A 15,286-nucleotide genomic window follows, 5' to 3' on the forward strand; every position below is an offset into this window, starting at 1 on the left:
AGTCCAAGTAGCGACCTTATAAGAAAATTCATGAGTGAGAAGAATATCCAGTGATGACCCCGATCATTTTCAAAGTCACCACAACGATTTGTAAGTTTTCTCGCAATGCAACTTTGCAACCAAAGATGACGGACCGGTTTGAAACATTTTCAGCCACTATATTCTAGTTCAATTCAGCAATAATATACATATGAATCGTATCTACAAATTGCCCATTAATGGATTGTCTTCATCACGCTTCATTCTCTACTGAGACTTCTTCACCATCAGCGTACATCAGCTGACGATCATCAGTATAATGATGATGGCACAGCATTCCTCAACCACTTATGAATCGCTGAAGATGAGATGGACTGGACATAGACCTTTTAGTAAGCTATTTTGCGTTATGGTAAGGAAGATTCTTCCAGCGATTCTCCAATTGGTAAGACAAAAAAAATGTGTTTAAAAATATCCATAAACTTCAAGTGTTTTAGAACCTATTACTATAACTAATACTCTGGCTCTCAGGTTTAAACTATCATATAAATACAGCACAAAGCAATACCTTTAAGGCATTAATTTTTTGGTAAGCATTGGGAAAATGTCACATTACACTTAAAAAATGTTAGAAAATAATAACCAAATTTTAAAATATTATTGCAAATATATGATCGAATTCCATTTAAAATTTTTCCTGTGTGCTGTAATTTCTAATTATGTGTGAAAAATGAAGGCGTATTCCTTGGTAAATAAAAAAGAATTTCATAATCGTATAGAAAGAATTACTTTTAATAGCAATAACTGTGACTTTCATATGCAAAAGCTTATACCATAAAAGCCATAACAAAAGTGACTCTTAAACACGTACCACGTGATATGGCTCTCATTGCACGAGTACAGTGGAAACATGAATAACATGGAAGTGATGGAAACTACTCAAGTTGTAACAACAATCACTTATCGCATCGTGAGTAGTGCAATATAGACCAACTTTTACTCCCCCACAGAATGCGGTAAGAGGCCGAACCACCATGAAATGTTTTGTGGATGTATGAAGGGCAATAGCATTTTGAGCAGTGAATGAGCAACACCGGGGACTGTCTGTTGGCCAGGTAAAATGCGTTCCGTTATATTCATCCACACTTCACCGCGGCGGACGCAAAGAGTACAGTCATTGCTTGAGTCCGATCGACACAGTCCGAATGTTTCATTCAGTGCCAAGATTTCAGAGTGAAAAGTGGGCATTTTTCCGCGGGATCATCCCGCACAGACCATGTGGCTCTCCTCATCAAACACACAATCAATTGCTGCGATCGCGAACATTTACTAGTGGCCGACAATGGGCATCGTGAGATCATGAATGATAAGCTTCGTTGAGTGAAAAGTGAAAATGATGGTGCCAAAAGTGAATTTGAAGTACCTCATCGTTCTCATTGTGTGGATATTCGTGGTAGTGGGTACAGTTTACGTATTCAATTCTGTCGTGATCTACGATCCTCCTGACTACGTGGGTGGCGATCATAGCAAATCCTCCCTCATCCGCGAATACATCACGTCCGGTCAGTACAATCAACTCGTGGATGTGGCCAACGAGATGGAACTTCTTGTGGACCCCATGCGAGAACGTGACTTCAACGAGGTGGTCCGTGACATCGAATCGAAGGTGCCCTTCCTTCCGTTAGATTTCTGGGCGCGTCAGACCCTCATTGGACGCAAGAAGATGAAGCCCCAGTGCGGCAAATTTCCCTCTATCTTTGAATTGGAAATCAATAACGATTTGTGGCAAACGCAGCGCACGTCCAATGGTACCTATCAGCTGTTTGGTGCGTACATGGACAATCGCAAGAGCAATGCCAATGATCAGTGGTACATTCGCATCTTGGGCATGATAAATCGCGTGGACACACACTTGCCCATGTTCTGTCAGATATGGTACGATCAGCAGGAGAAACCTGTTACTGTTCTCCTAGAGCAGTACCACTACATTTGGATTAAGAGTTGGGGCAATGCCTTTGACGGCCAGTATCAGCCGTACCTCCTGTCATGCCCGATCCCATGGGATCGCCGTCACATGGTGCCAGTGTCTGTGTCTCTTGTTGAGCAACAATGCGCCACAGCAACGAACAATCTCAAAGTCATGTACAATCGGCCACTGGACAATCAGAAGAAAATGTTCGCTGTGTGTGTCAAGGGACTGGACTTTCTCTATCAGGATCTCTCAGTACGTCTAATTGAATGGATAGAGTTACTAGGAATCTTAGGAGCTGATAAAATTTACTTCTATAATCTCCAAATTCACCCCAACATGTCGAAGGTTCTTCAGTACTACAAACAATTGGGTAGGATAGATGTGACCAAACTTACGCTTCCTGCAGGAAATCCCAACGTTCCTGGGCTTCAGCATCTCTTTCTCTCTGAAAGATTATATCAGAAGCGACAGAATGAAATCATTCCCTACAATGACTGCTTGTACAAGAACATGTACAAATATCACTACATTACTCTCTTAGATATCGACGAGGTGATTATGCCCAAGAGAAATATCAAAAGCTGGGAAGAGTTAATGGCGATGATCTCAGAAAAGGCGGATCATGGTAGTCCTTTGCCTTTTCCTAGCTACAACTTCCGAAATGTCTATTTCCTTGACTCACACCATCATCCAGACAGAACCAAATCTGATAACAAGGATATACCTGAATTTCTTCATATGCTGCAGCACACAAATCGGGCTGCCGTCTATAGTGCTCCCAATGAACATGTGAAATGCATACACAGAGCCGATAGAATTCTTACCCTTCACAACCACTTTGCCATGAGTTGTCTCCAGGTAAAGATCCGGAACATCACATGGGATCATTAATTTTTGATTACTATTCCATGGTTTCCAGAATCTACGCATTTTCGCAAAACTATTTATAGACGGTCTTAATTTACAATGAAGTCACTTCCAGAATCTCTCAAACATATTACATAATCATCTTAGGAACACGGTATAACACATAAATATTTGAAGAAGACTCAAATGTCCATATCACATGACTGAGTGGCAATTAATTTGCCAGATTAATCGCGATAATGACTTCGAAGGCCTCACTATTTCACTGAAACTTCATATTGTTGGCATTAATATTCACACAAATTCACATTTTACTGATGATAAGCCGCCAACTCTAAATTATCCAGAAAATAAACATGTGGCTATTTGATTTGTGCTGAAACATCGAAAATTTTTATTATCAGTTTCGTTTTTCATAGATTTTATTATCCAATAAAAATACATTCACATGATGTAATAATGTGTCTAGGATATGTGTTTTTAAGTGGTTATGGTATATTAGAAATCACTTTGGACATTTTTTTATTCAAAGAATAGGTAATAAAAGTACACACGTAGAATGGAGTTTGCCAATTTAAATGTTCGCAAAATATATACGATGAAAGAAGCAATTTTGCTTAAAAGTTACTCTTTATCTGTGTGTCGCGTGCTTTAAAAACTTTTCCCTTTATTCTCATCCTCAGGGATCGTGTGCAGCCTACGAGATTGATGTAGAAGATGCTCAATTGCAACACTACAGATCAGATTGTGTAACGACAGTGCAGCGAAAATGTCACAACATGACGGAGTTTTATATCACTGATAAGAATATCTTCAAATTCAAGGATGACCTCATCCGTCGCTCTCTCCAAACTCTTTACAAATTGGGTTTCCTTAAACCCAAGAATGACTCTACAATAGGTTATTAACCCCACAATTGTGTAGGAATACATTTTCTCCACGATATCACTATTGTGATATTGTCACCTCTTGTGTTAATTGCATCGTGAAGCCTGCACGCGTGCTTAACACTTTCACTGCTCTCGTCAGAGACAAATAAAATATTTGCTGTAATTAGGAAATGCACAAAAGAACTTCATGACGTTTAACATAGGTGAATTCAGCATTGCAACACAACATGTGGCGGTAAAAAGTATCCGCTTTATGCAATCCTTTATCTGAACATTTCACGACTAATAAATTTCAATCGAGAGTCACTCCAACAATTTCAAATGTGCAGAGGAGGATTATTTCATATTGCTAAATGAAGTTAAAACCTTCGAACCAACAATTAAAATGCCTCTTGGATGATGGGGAGTATAGTGTAAAAAAAGTTATAGTGTACAAAAAGACGATTGTTTGAATTGTGGTCAATGGGGGATATGAGAAAAACGCGTATATCGCGAATAAATGTCGTCACATCTGTCATCTTCATGCGTTTTAATTGTTATATAGGGAAATAAATAATTACACACTTCATCTTATGTACCTTATCTCCTTAACCATCGAACTCTTCATGACCTCAGTTCAATTGATTGGCGGGTCTTTGTACAAATCAAATGCAAAAAATCAGGGAAGGGTTTTTCCATTAAAATATCGTATATCAATGGAAGTGTTACGAGAGATGCTTTTTGGGTGTAGTGATGATGAAGAAAGAGAGTGAAAGAACATCATGAGATATGACAACAAGACGCAATCGCCAAAAATAGACGCGATATTATTCATGCCTTTTAATTCACGAGTAAAAACGCGAAACTCACCGAGAGTGAAATCTCGAGAATTTTGGATTAAATGCATAGGCAAAAGAAATATTATCTCACGCCTCCGGAATTGTGATTCATTTGCCAATTGGGAAAGTTCATGTTGTCTCTTTTTGTAGCCTCCCTTGCAATCATTCAACAGATGAAGACGCCTTTGTGATATAAAGATCCGCGCGTCAATTGCTTAAGCATTCTCAAAAATTACTTAAAATATCTTGCAGTCTTAGCTCTTGAATGCAAAAGAGCAGCACTTAAACAGGCACGAATGTTTTTCAAAAATAAATAATAGCAAACTTAACACATATTTTTTGAAGATCGATTTAGAAGTAATAGTCTTTTTCATACTCCGATTTTCAAGTGATTTTTTCGTATTACGCATTGGAACGTGTAAAAATAAATTTCGAAGTATCTAATCCGTATATCTTTAATTACGCGTCTTTAAGAAAAAATCGACAGATATAATACAGACCGCAAAGACTTTATGGTAATAACCTTTAGTAATGTATTATATATAATATGTATAAAAAATAGCTTTATTCACGTGTACAAATATTTTTAACCTGAAACTTTAAATCTTTTAAAATCTTTCCATAAAATCACAGCTTTTCACTAATTTGCGTACAGAGAATTTCATAAGTTTCCTCAAACTTAGCTAATTCAGTCACACACAATTAATTTCTACACACAATAAAGTACATGAATTTTGTAGGTTTTACAGTAAATTGTTTGAGAATGACAGAAAAAAGAAGTCATTCAACAAAAACGAGCATCTCTATGCTGATTTATCCATTTGTCATGCAATCAGCTGAAATATTTAACTCTCTAGGAAAGAATGGCAAAAACGAAAAACCAGCGGAAGCTTGAGAAAAGGCAGGAATCATGCAAATTTACCAGACACACGTAATATAAATATTTTTATGATCAATTTTTTACACATTCTTCCAAGAATGTAAATAATTTTACCCTTAAAAAATGAGAGAAAGGTAAAACAAATTTGGAGTAGAGTGCCAATTTTTATTGTAAAAATAGAAATATTTCTGCTACTGAACGGTGTACAGAGAGGAGGGTATATATTTGTGAAAAACATGGAAATAATATTATATAAGTATATGATACACACTCAAATATAACTAATACAGAACACAGAGAGTTTAAGGTAATGGTAATAGCATTAATATCTTAATGCTGTTGGGTTCTATTTTCTCTAAATTAGACTCTTTTCAATCGAATTCGCCGGTTCGATTAATTCATTCTTATTACAGTGATTATTTGGACAAATGGCAAGTGGGGTTGTGCAGCTTACCCGTCGCTGAAGCAAATGCTTCTTGCTGCTCTGCTGCGGATAATTGTGGCCAAGACTGATAGACAGTGCGGACTCGAATCCGTTCTGAGATCGTGAGTCGATGCCAGCGCCACATGGTAGCGAATAGAGAAATTTGGTGAGCTGTGAAATAATACGAGAAACGTTAAATGTAATTGAAATTCCTCTAATTGCTTCAAACCCTCTTGGGGTAAATCACGTCTTGATGCTCACCTGCTGCTTAAAGGCGGCCGTCGTTAGAGTGTAAAGGACGGGATTGAGAGCTGAATTAACAGGAAGCACCAAAACAGCGAGCCAAGCGTATAGTGAAGGTGAGATTTCTACACCTGAAACAGATGATAATTTGAATTACGACTTTCATCTTATGTCTTATTTAATTTTCGCACAAATTCCATCTACAATTCAGATGTCTGAAAAGTCCGCTTAATTCACACCTTGGCTCTGGTGTGTTTCAATTCTGTTATTAACTTTCATTTAAAGTGATACCATCACTTAAAGTAAAACGTACACACACACACACACACACACACACACACACATTTATATATATATAAATATATATATATACCAAATAGCATTTGCAAAGGACAAAATTAAAATTTTAATTTTGAAACAGCAATAGGTACACGAATTTTAAAAATTTGTTTCTGTTTCAGGACACAACGAATCGTGCATATTAAATTTCTATTTTGATTAACTTTACAAATGATGAAATTATGTTAAGATCATATAACCATCATTCATGGAGAATTAAAATGAAATTATTAAAGTAATTAGTAAATAAAAAATGCATAGATATTTATCTCCTCATGCAAATATCACCACCATGAATCATATGTATTTTTGAGTCGGTAACATTTATTTCCCTTCTTCAGCAAATAAATCAACTCAATTGTTTCCAATAAAATAAATGTCTTGCGTTAGTAGTCCAGTGGAGGGCACAGTGATTTTTCATTGTTTAGCGAAGAAAGCCGAAATAAGAGTGATTTACATGACTCAATTCGTATAGAAAGAATTACAACTTACCTGCAAGCGCTGCGATTTTAACAATGATTACTGGAAGCCAACAGGCACAGTCCGTAGCCACAATAATGGCAAAGCGACGAGCCACAACATTCTCTCGCCCACTCTGGGAGCTTCTCATAGCCGAGCCGGAACTCCTGATGGCGCGCAGCATTTTCATATACGACGTCCCAATGAAAATAAGCGAAAATGTGTTGACAACGATGAAAATCGCTGCAGACCATTCCCAACCCTAAAATGATAGTGTTAACGTTGAGATATTGTTCAGTACAAACTTTTCGGTTATTTTTGGTGGATTCGTAAAAGCGTTCAGTGCTAATATTCAAATTTATCATACAACCTTACGTATAAATATGCCTTTAGTGATGAATTAATCATCATACCTTGTCGTAAGGACTGTGTATGTGGAGGCTGAGACAAACACCGTTGGAACCATAGAAATTTCTGCCAAAATAATCTATCCCAGACAATGGAGCAGCCGCCAACGTCGTCGCGGTCAGCCACAAAAGTCCCAAGCGTACAATTGCTCTGTGTAGGTGATCCAAGAGAGATTCAAACAGTAAACAAAATAATGTATATATTGAAGGAATTCTTACTACATATAGACAATCAAAGTGGAATTTTTCAAGACTTCATCAGAATTGTACAATTCTCAAGGGGCAAGTCACAAGACAATTCTTAACAGTACAACGGTCCACTAAAAATTCTTCTGACGAATTAAATTTTTCCTTCAATCAATTGTATTATACACACATATTATTTCCTACATTTGTAGGCACTGTTAATGTTTCCCAAGTGTCGATAAATCCCTTGAAACGACTGAGAATGCCTAAAAACAATAACCAAAGGACAAATCATCCCGTCAGCGATGGAAATGTTGGCACTTTTTCAAGAAAGTTCAAGTAAAATTTTAGGACAATCTATAAAGGGAGATGACAAAGTTGCTTTTCGAATAATGGTAAAAAAATTTTAGTTAAAAAAGCAAAAAGATGTAAACGTTTTTCCACCACAAATTTCAGACACTTTTTTACTGGGAGGCAGTATATCCAAGAAAAAAATTGATACAAATACATTATTATTTGCAAAATGATTGTCCACCACCTCCTTGATTTTATATTATAGTAAAAACTAACAGAATGTAATTAAATCCAATATTCAATATAATACACAAATATGACACAAGTGATTTTCTCACCTTGCTCGGCTTGGTGGCCTTGGCAAAAGAGGTCTGGTGACAGAGACAAGACGATCCCAGGTAACCAGAGTCAGCAGAAGCGTGGACGACTGACAGCTTAGTGTGCTGAGAAAGCCGCACAGGTCACAAGTGATGCTGTGTCTCCAATCCTCCTCGTGTATTAGATACTCTCCCCGAAAAGCCATATCCGCCGTGGCGATAATGGCCAGGTAGATTCCCATTAGTAAATCACTGGCAGCCAAATGTCGTAAGTAAATAGTATGTTCGATGTGGCATGTAAGACCGCGATTTCCCAAAGCAAGTGGTCCGAAAAGTACCAATAGGTTTCCCACAATACCCACAGCTGCCATAACCCACACACTTGGGAAGAAATAATGTTGTTTCATTTAAATACAATTTTTATACCAATATTTATTGCGTTTCCTCACCTGGCCCGCAGCACCGGATTATCTAGCAAGTGCTTGTCGCTAGAAATACCATCCCCACGTGGTTCACACACCCTCACGTACATTGCTGCGCGGCACAAGTGAAACCAGGTAAAGTATCTGTAATTTCAAGTAAAAAAAAACATATACCCTCTGATACGTGAAAACTCTGAGAATGCATTCCTAAAGGATGTTGATCTGCATCAATGTCTCATACATGGTTTATTGATTTATTGCACCCAAGGAATGTGAATTGCCATTAGGCACTGCCCCCAAACCTAATTAGGTGCAAATATGTTTACTAACATATGTATGTAGGTACCAAAATACAAAACAAGAGGATAAACTAATTTATAAATTAAATGTAAAGCACATTAAACAAATACCCATACGTTAGTGTTTGTGGAATTTCCCAAAAGCTTCTCAGCACCTTTCAATGTTTATGGAAAAGTTGTTTTGATACTTTTGTGGTATAAATATTCCGTGCTATTTTCCACTTAACTTCAGCTTAGATTCATGAAAATAAATGCATTATAATGTATACATATGGTCCACATGAGTCAAATCATAGTATTTCAAATTTTCCTTATAATAAACTAGAAACTTTTGGAAGTGTTCAAAGTGCATTTACAATTTTAGGAAGATATATGTACGTTTATTCAATGTACATGTTTTTAAACTGAATTTCCAGACTGTGTAGTGTTTTGTGATGTTATCACTTATTGAAAGTTTTGGATACTATTTTGCACCTAATATGTTATCATATACAACCCAAATATTACTTACATATGCTGTAAATGGGTTAAGTTATGAAGAACCCTCTGGTCAATTGTCTTGAATGGATTTCCGGATAGATACCTGCAAAAAGGAGAATATCATATAAACAAGAAGATTTGCTGCTTTTTTCTACAGCTATTGAAATGTTACATATTACGAAAGTGTTCTTACAATGATGTTAAATTTTCAATTCCATTGAAGGCGTTCAATTGAAACTCCTGAATTTGGTTGTTATTAAGGTTTCTGAAAATATTAATCAATGTGAGCAAACGTTTTAATTTTACTTCGATGTCTACTTACAATCCTGTTAAGTTTGGGAGTAGATAGAAAGTATCATTATCGATTTGGTGCAATCGATTTCCAGATAAAAACCTATGAATAATTTTGAAATAAGTAACGAAATAAATTCAACAGATGTATGTACATCTAAGAATTTTCAATAACAAACATAGAATATCATTCAATACGTGACTGACTAAAAATATCTCAATTTTCAACAAATCTTAGAATTCCAACATAAGTAGGTACTGTCATTCCCAGAGATTTTATCACACACAACATCCTTTTCAATTACTCACAAATGTTCCAATGATGGAAGATTGAGAGCATTCTTCGACACTCGCCGAATTTGATTGTCAGCCAGTGAGAGTGTTATTAAATTGCTCAACAACGGCAACATCCCACTGGTAAAAGCCGTAAGACGATTTCCGTTGAGAAAACTTTTTTGTTGTGGGAAAAAGATAAAAATATATGAGTCAATTTCCTTGGGATATAGCAAAAGTTTCCATGAAAATTAGTCGAAAAGTGCAAAGTCAAACTTACAGAATTTGTAAATTTATCAGCGGCGCCAGAACAGCTTCAGTGAGTACCGCGAGACGATTATCGCGAAGGTCTCTATTGAGTTCAAAAGAATAATCCAATTAATCATAACAAATTGATGCGAACAAAAATATTTGTCCTACTCACAGTTCAATTAAGTGCTTCAGATTTGCGAAAGCAAAGCTGTGAATCTCAAATATACGATTTCCAGCAAGGATTCTACCAAGAGAAGGATAGGAAAACATTTTTTTAATGTGGTAATAAATATTTATGCCATGCATACGAGTATCAAAATATACATACAGAACTGTGAGCTTTGTCCCTTCAGGAAATAGAAAATTCGGAAGAATTTCGATTTGATTTTGATCCAAATATCTAAATTTCACACAAATAGGAAATATAAGCCAATGATGAAAACATTTGAAAAATTTTCAAATACGCTCTACTTACAATATATCCACAAAATCATCTTTGAAACGCTGGAATGCAAGTGATTTTACCTCTTGCACTGAACAATGCTTAAGGATTCTGCAATAGATATATTATTCACACATGAAAGAATCATATAATACTCAGAATTTAATCATTTAATTTATTCCTATTGTAGTGTGTTTACTCACAGTTTCTGAGAAGGTGGTATGTTTTCCAAAAAAATACTATCGAGAACGGGAAAGCGATTTCCACTCAACTCCAGCAAACTTATCCCGTACATGGGCAGAGGCGATGGAATATTTGTGAGACCTTGAAATTGACAGTGAACTTCTTTCAGCTTGCACTTGCACGTATTGTTAAGGTCTGGATACTCGTTGAAACTATAATCTATCCGGGAATAGACATTGAAATTACATCAATTTAATTACCTAATTAATACATTTTCTCATTGCTCGAGTTAAGGCCGTCACTTAAGGTGTTATTTTAGTTAAAAGAAAACATAATCCTGGAGAATAATTTACTAATTTCGATTGACAAATTACCACATCGTCCCCAGGGTATATCATCTGTCAAAGCCTTAAGATTCTTCCGAAAGAGATGATCGTAGTACAAATCTGCCGACTGATCATCGCAATTCCACTCATCTGAACCGTCAAAACAATTGGGATTCTGGTCACAATTGAGATGCTGTGCTACACACAAGATGGAATCGTTGCACATAAAGTAACTTGCAATGCATTGCGATCCGCTCTCAGGTTTGTAACTATCTTGAATCTCTCCAGATATAGCTAGCGATTGCAGCATCGAAGAAGTAGAAACTGCAAAAAAATTACCATGTACATATTGATGTTAGTATTTTTCCGAACAATACATATTATTTAGTAGAAAAGTATTCGTCAAACTGCTTTACTATCTCAATCCGTAATAACTAACAAAGGGAACAAAAATTAAAAATTACATACCTTAGCATTAAAAAAATACTTAGGTACACATGTGAAATAGTAAAGTAATTTCAGACCAAATATCTACATATATTATATCTATAACAAGAGCGCATTCAGCACAGGCGATGATATTCATAAAACAGTACATGTTTCATGCGAAATGCCAGTGCAATTCGCTATCAGATCCACCTGTGTAATAAACTTCTAGAAGGCACAAAAATTCGATATTTTTAAATAGGGCCCCTAATTGTCCAGTAAATAATTAGCTGCTATGACAGTAGTTTATCTTTCCGACTAAACGACATGACAAGTGAGATGTTTGACGCCAACAAAGACGTGTAAATATAGACATATTGCGCCACATCGCAATTAAGAAGCACACCTTTATTGAGCCTAATTATTAATAAGACTGTTTAGCACAGAAACAATCTATCGCGAGGTAGGAAGTCGTCGCTCTTTGAAATCCTAAGGACTTGCATTATAAATAACTACTCGTTGAGAGGTGGTAGGTTAAGAAATTAGAAGCAGTTGTTTATTGTTTACTGAATTAATCACCTTTTCGCTGAGGTGGCCGATGATACTAATGCGGTATTGTATCACCTTCGCATGAAAGCAATATTTTGGTCGGTTATTGAAAAAAGGTTTGATGAACCTTATCTTGAATAAATATGTACATAAAATCAGTTACAACAATTAACCATTAGCATCCGTAATATTAAACGTGGTAAAGCAGCACAAACTTATGAAGCTCTTCTGACATTCTTGTAATGTGATATTGCACTTGTGATATGAGAAATTACATCATTGAACTACATTGATTGCGCGATTGCAGTTTCTAGAAAATAACTTTTATAACGCAGACAAGGATGAAGAACCAATTTACAGAAGGCGTCTCTCTAGACACCATTCGGTCTTATGCACTGTGCTGTTAAGTCTTCTCTTAATTTAATTCATTTTTGAATGCTTGTTTTAACTAATATATATATAATACCTATATATGTAATACCTATGATTTTATGTAATAAATATGTAGATTCTCCCTTGTTGTTATATTGGAAGTGCAATTTCTTTCCTTACACATTATCCGATTCCGACAAAATTTGTATACGTCAAAAGTTAATTTGAAACAATTTCAATTTCCGCTTTTCATCCTCACACATATTATTGTAGTTCTCGAATCTTTTTCCCGAATATATCTCAACACAATTTCGTTTCCACTTTTAATTAACAATTCGCGTAGCACCAGACCATTGAATTTTTCTTCACGGTTACTTACACAACTCCGCAATATTGTGATAAAATATATATGTAGGAGAAAAATGGATGAGAACTGCGGTGGGGAAGAAGAAAATTTTCAAATAGTGAAATAGAGCCAAAAATAACTGGCGGGGAATGGTTGAAGAGATTTTTCATGTACGCGGTCAAGATCTCATCTGTTTATTCGCCAATTTTCTTATATCACGGATGAAAGGTGATTGGTTATTCTACGCAATGTTCAATCTCCTTTTCTGTTTATGTTATAAAAGTAATTTGTGTAATTCTTGCCTTCTCCAAATATTTTCACTTCATGACAAAGACTTCTTTTCCTCTTTTGCACAATTTTGATTTCAAAGAATGTCTTAGTTATTCTTCTTGGTCTCGCAAAGAAGGAAAAAATCTGACTGATAATTAGATTCGCGAAAAGACTTAATGAAGTCTTTCATGGATAACGTTGAATCCCTTTTGTTGTTTTCCATGCCATTCATGCAAAAAAATGCGAATACGCGAGTAGATGTTGTGTGAAATTCACGACTACAATGACTTAAAAATTAAAATTAAAAAAAGGAATTTCCAACCCATCCTTTTTGCTATTCAAAAATAAGCAAATACATATTACTGTCAACTAATATAAAATTTCTGTTAACAATATGTATATCTAAAACGATGAGAAAAAATTATATGTACACGTGTGAACATTTATTATATGCATATACATATCTACATCTATCTATATAGTATGTAGTCCTCAAAACAAATGCATCATCCACGAGAAGAAAAAACTTACGAAAATATAATATCTGAAATTTCCCAATTATTACAAGTGGTTATTTTATGACATAATTATACTTATGTCGCAAACACTGCTAATAATTGTGTAACAATTTGAGATAAATATTTATTGGAAAATTGGAACATTACGTAAATGAAATACGCAAGTGACATAGTACACATATTCTTTGGGCCTTTGATAAAAGTGGAATAAAACTCACATTATAAAGTTCAACACTGACTGAAGGGTTTAAGTCGATACAATAGAGGCGCCTAATGGCCCGAATTGCCTTCTATTTTTACAGTTATGTAACGCAATTAGTATTTTAATTTGTTATTCAGCTCCCTTACACATAATTATAAAGGCATCTTGTTTATCCAACGAGAATGGAAAATAGGAAATTGATTTAAAAAAGAGACGAAAATAGAATGGAAATGCCAAAATCACTTACCGAAAATTATTTGCAAAATGACAATTATTAACACAGGAAGAACCTTCATGGTGAAAGAGTAGCACGAGTTGTGATGTAGTAATTGTTCCCTGAAATCTTCTCTTGATGTAATTTCACTATCTTTCGCATTCTCTCTACGGTTATTTCATATTTCACTCAAATTAAAACTTTAAGTCCTTTCGCGAAACACAATTATTTTACCAACTTTAACCAGTTTCTATGCATTTTGTCACTTAATAAATACATATGTAGGCAAGTATTCTTCAATGATATCCAATGTACTTTAAGAAGCGCACTGTGGTAATTGTCATAAAACTCACAAGTTCAATTTACGACACATCGGTCGTCTTGTTCATTTTCTCCTGAAAAACGATATTTATTGGAAGCGGTTAAACAATAGGCGCTGGTCTGTCTACTAGTTTACCAATAATATATAGCAATTTACATTAAGACGCATTCTTAAATGAAGAGAAACACTCCTTCGATTTCCTCCATTGCGCTCAAGGCAATGACGGAATAGGGTGGAAGGGGAAATTTATGTTCATTTTCAACATCTAAACTCAAGCGTGGATAAGAATCATTTCGACGTAGTTTCCATGAGCGAAAATTTTTCATCGAAGGAAAATTGCGGCCAGTTCAAATGAAATCATGTCCAATAGAATTTGACACCCGGGAAAAATGAGTCATGGAAAAATACATCAGATCAGGCGAAAATTAATCTAATAACTGCATTGTACAATTGACCCAATTTCAATTGACCATAGAAAAAATTGATATGTGCTATTAAGAATATTGATAAATTTTACAAAAATGTAGACATCAACGATTTCTCATTCAATGTATGTATTTATTTTATGAAGTGCAAATTATAATAACTAACCTCATATAAAATAAATTTAAATATTCCTCAAATACATGAAAATATAGTAGAAGATATCAATTGTGTATCAAGGGATTAGCAATATAACTGCAGAATGAATGAAATGTCAGATTCAGTTAATTGCCAATTCACTTATAATAATTATGACCACGCCAAGCTTATTTCGCATGATTTCCCCCAAGTGGGCTAAACTCCCATAAATTTGAGTTACAGCTAGAAGAGTTGTGTATGTCGGCACGCTTACAAACTGTGATTTTGAATGAGCAGTAAAAGTATATACGATATACAATATATACTTATAGTATCAAATGTCAGGAATATGTAGATGTTTGCGTTGTAGAATTGCATTAGGACATCCACTTGAGAATCACCATAAAATGACTTTCTGTTCCCGCAATGCCGGCCCACAAATACCCTTAAACTCGACCTGCTA

General features: G+C 35.4%; 2 protein-coding genes across 3 annotated transcripts in view; one reads left to right on the plus strand and one right to left on the minus strand.

Annotated features, from left to right (window-relative positions):
- Positions 1–15,286, minus strand: part of LOC132255611 (relaxin receptor 2) — a 53,605-nt gene that overhangs the window by 37,464 nt on the left and 855 nt on the right. The window contains exons 2-18 of one of the 2 annotated variants that reach the window (XM_059751721.1): positions 13,974–14,335; positions 11,092–11,367; positions 10,738–10,936; positions 10,568–10,645; positions 10,421–10,492; positions 10,265–10,336; positions 10,121–10,192; positions 9,877–10,017; positions 9,599–9,670; positions 9,470–9,541; positions 9,308–9,379; positions 8,525–8,641; positions 8,097–8,456; positions 7,285–7,429; positions 6,905–7,133; positions 6,092–6,204; positions 5,861–6,001 (exon numbers count right to left, since the gene is read on the minus strand). In XM_059751721.1, the coding sequence (XP_059607704.1) occupies positions 5,861–6,001; positions 6,092–6,204; positions 6,905–7,133; positions 7,285–7,429; positions 8,097–8,456; positions 8,525–8,641; positions 9,308–9,379; positions 9,470–9,541; positions 9,599–9,670; positions 9,877–10,017; positions 10,121–10,192; positions 10,265–10,336; positions 10,421–10,492; positions 10,568–10,645; positions 10,738–10,936; positions 11,092–11,367; positions 13,974–14,022 (2,280 nt within the window). In that variant the 5' untranslated portion in view covers positions 14,023–14,335. Of the gene's footprint in view, positions 1–5,038; positions 6,002–6,091; positions 6,205–6,904; positions 7,134–7,284; positions 7,430–8,096; positions 8,457–8,524; positions 8,642–9,307; positions 9,380–9,469; positions 9,542–9,598; positions 9,671–9,876; positions 10,018–10,120; positions 10,193–10,264; positions 10,337–10,420; positions 10,493–10,567; positions 10,646–10,737; positions 10,937–11,091; positions 11,368–13,973; positions 14,336–15,286 lie in introns of those variants that run through there. The other variant, XM_059751713.1, reaches the window with a different exon arrangement.
- LOC132260913 (uncharacterized) lies at positions 1,373–4,225 on the plus strand. The gene is made up of 2 exons (XM_059759311.1): positions 1,373–2,809; positions 3,502–4,225. Exons 1-2 carry the CDS (start codon positions 1,373–1,375, stop codon positions 3,724–3,726), a joined length of 1,662 nt encoding a protein of 553 aa, XP_059615294.1. The 3' UTR covers positions 3,727–4,225.

Source organism: Phlebotomus argentipes, unplaced genomic scaffold, assembly GCF_947086385.1.
Source record: "Phlebotomus argentipes unplaced genomic scaffold, Phlebotomus argentipes genome assembly contig_6, whole genome shotgun sequence".
Taxonomy (NCBI): Eukaryota; Metazoa; Arthropoda; class Insecta; order Diptera; family Psychodidae; genus Phlebotomus; species Phlebotomus argentipes.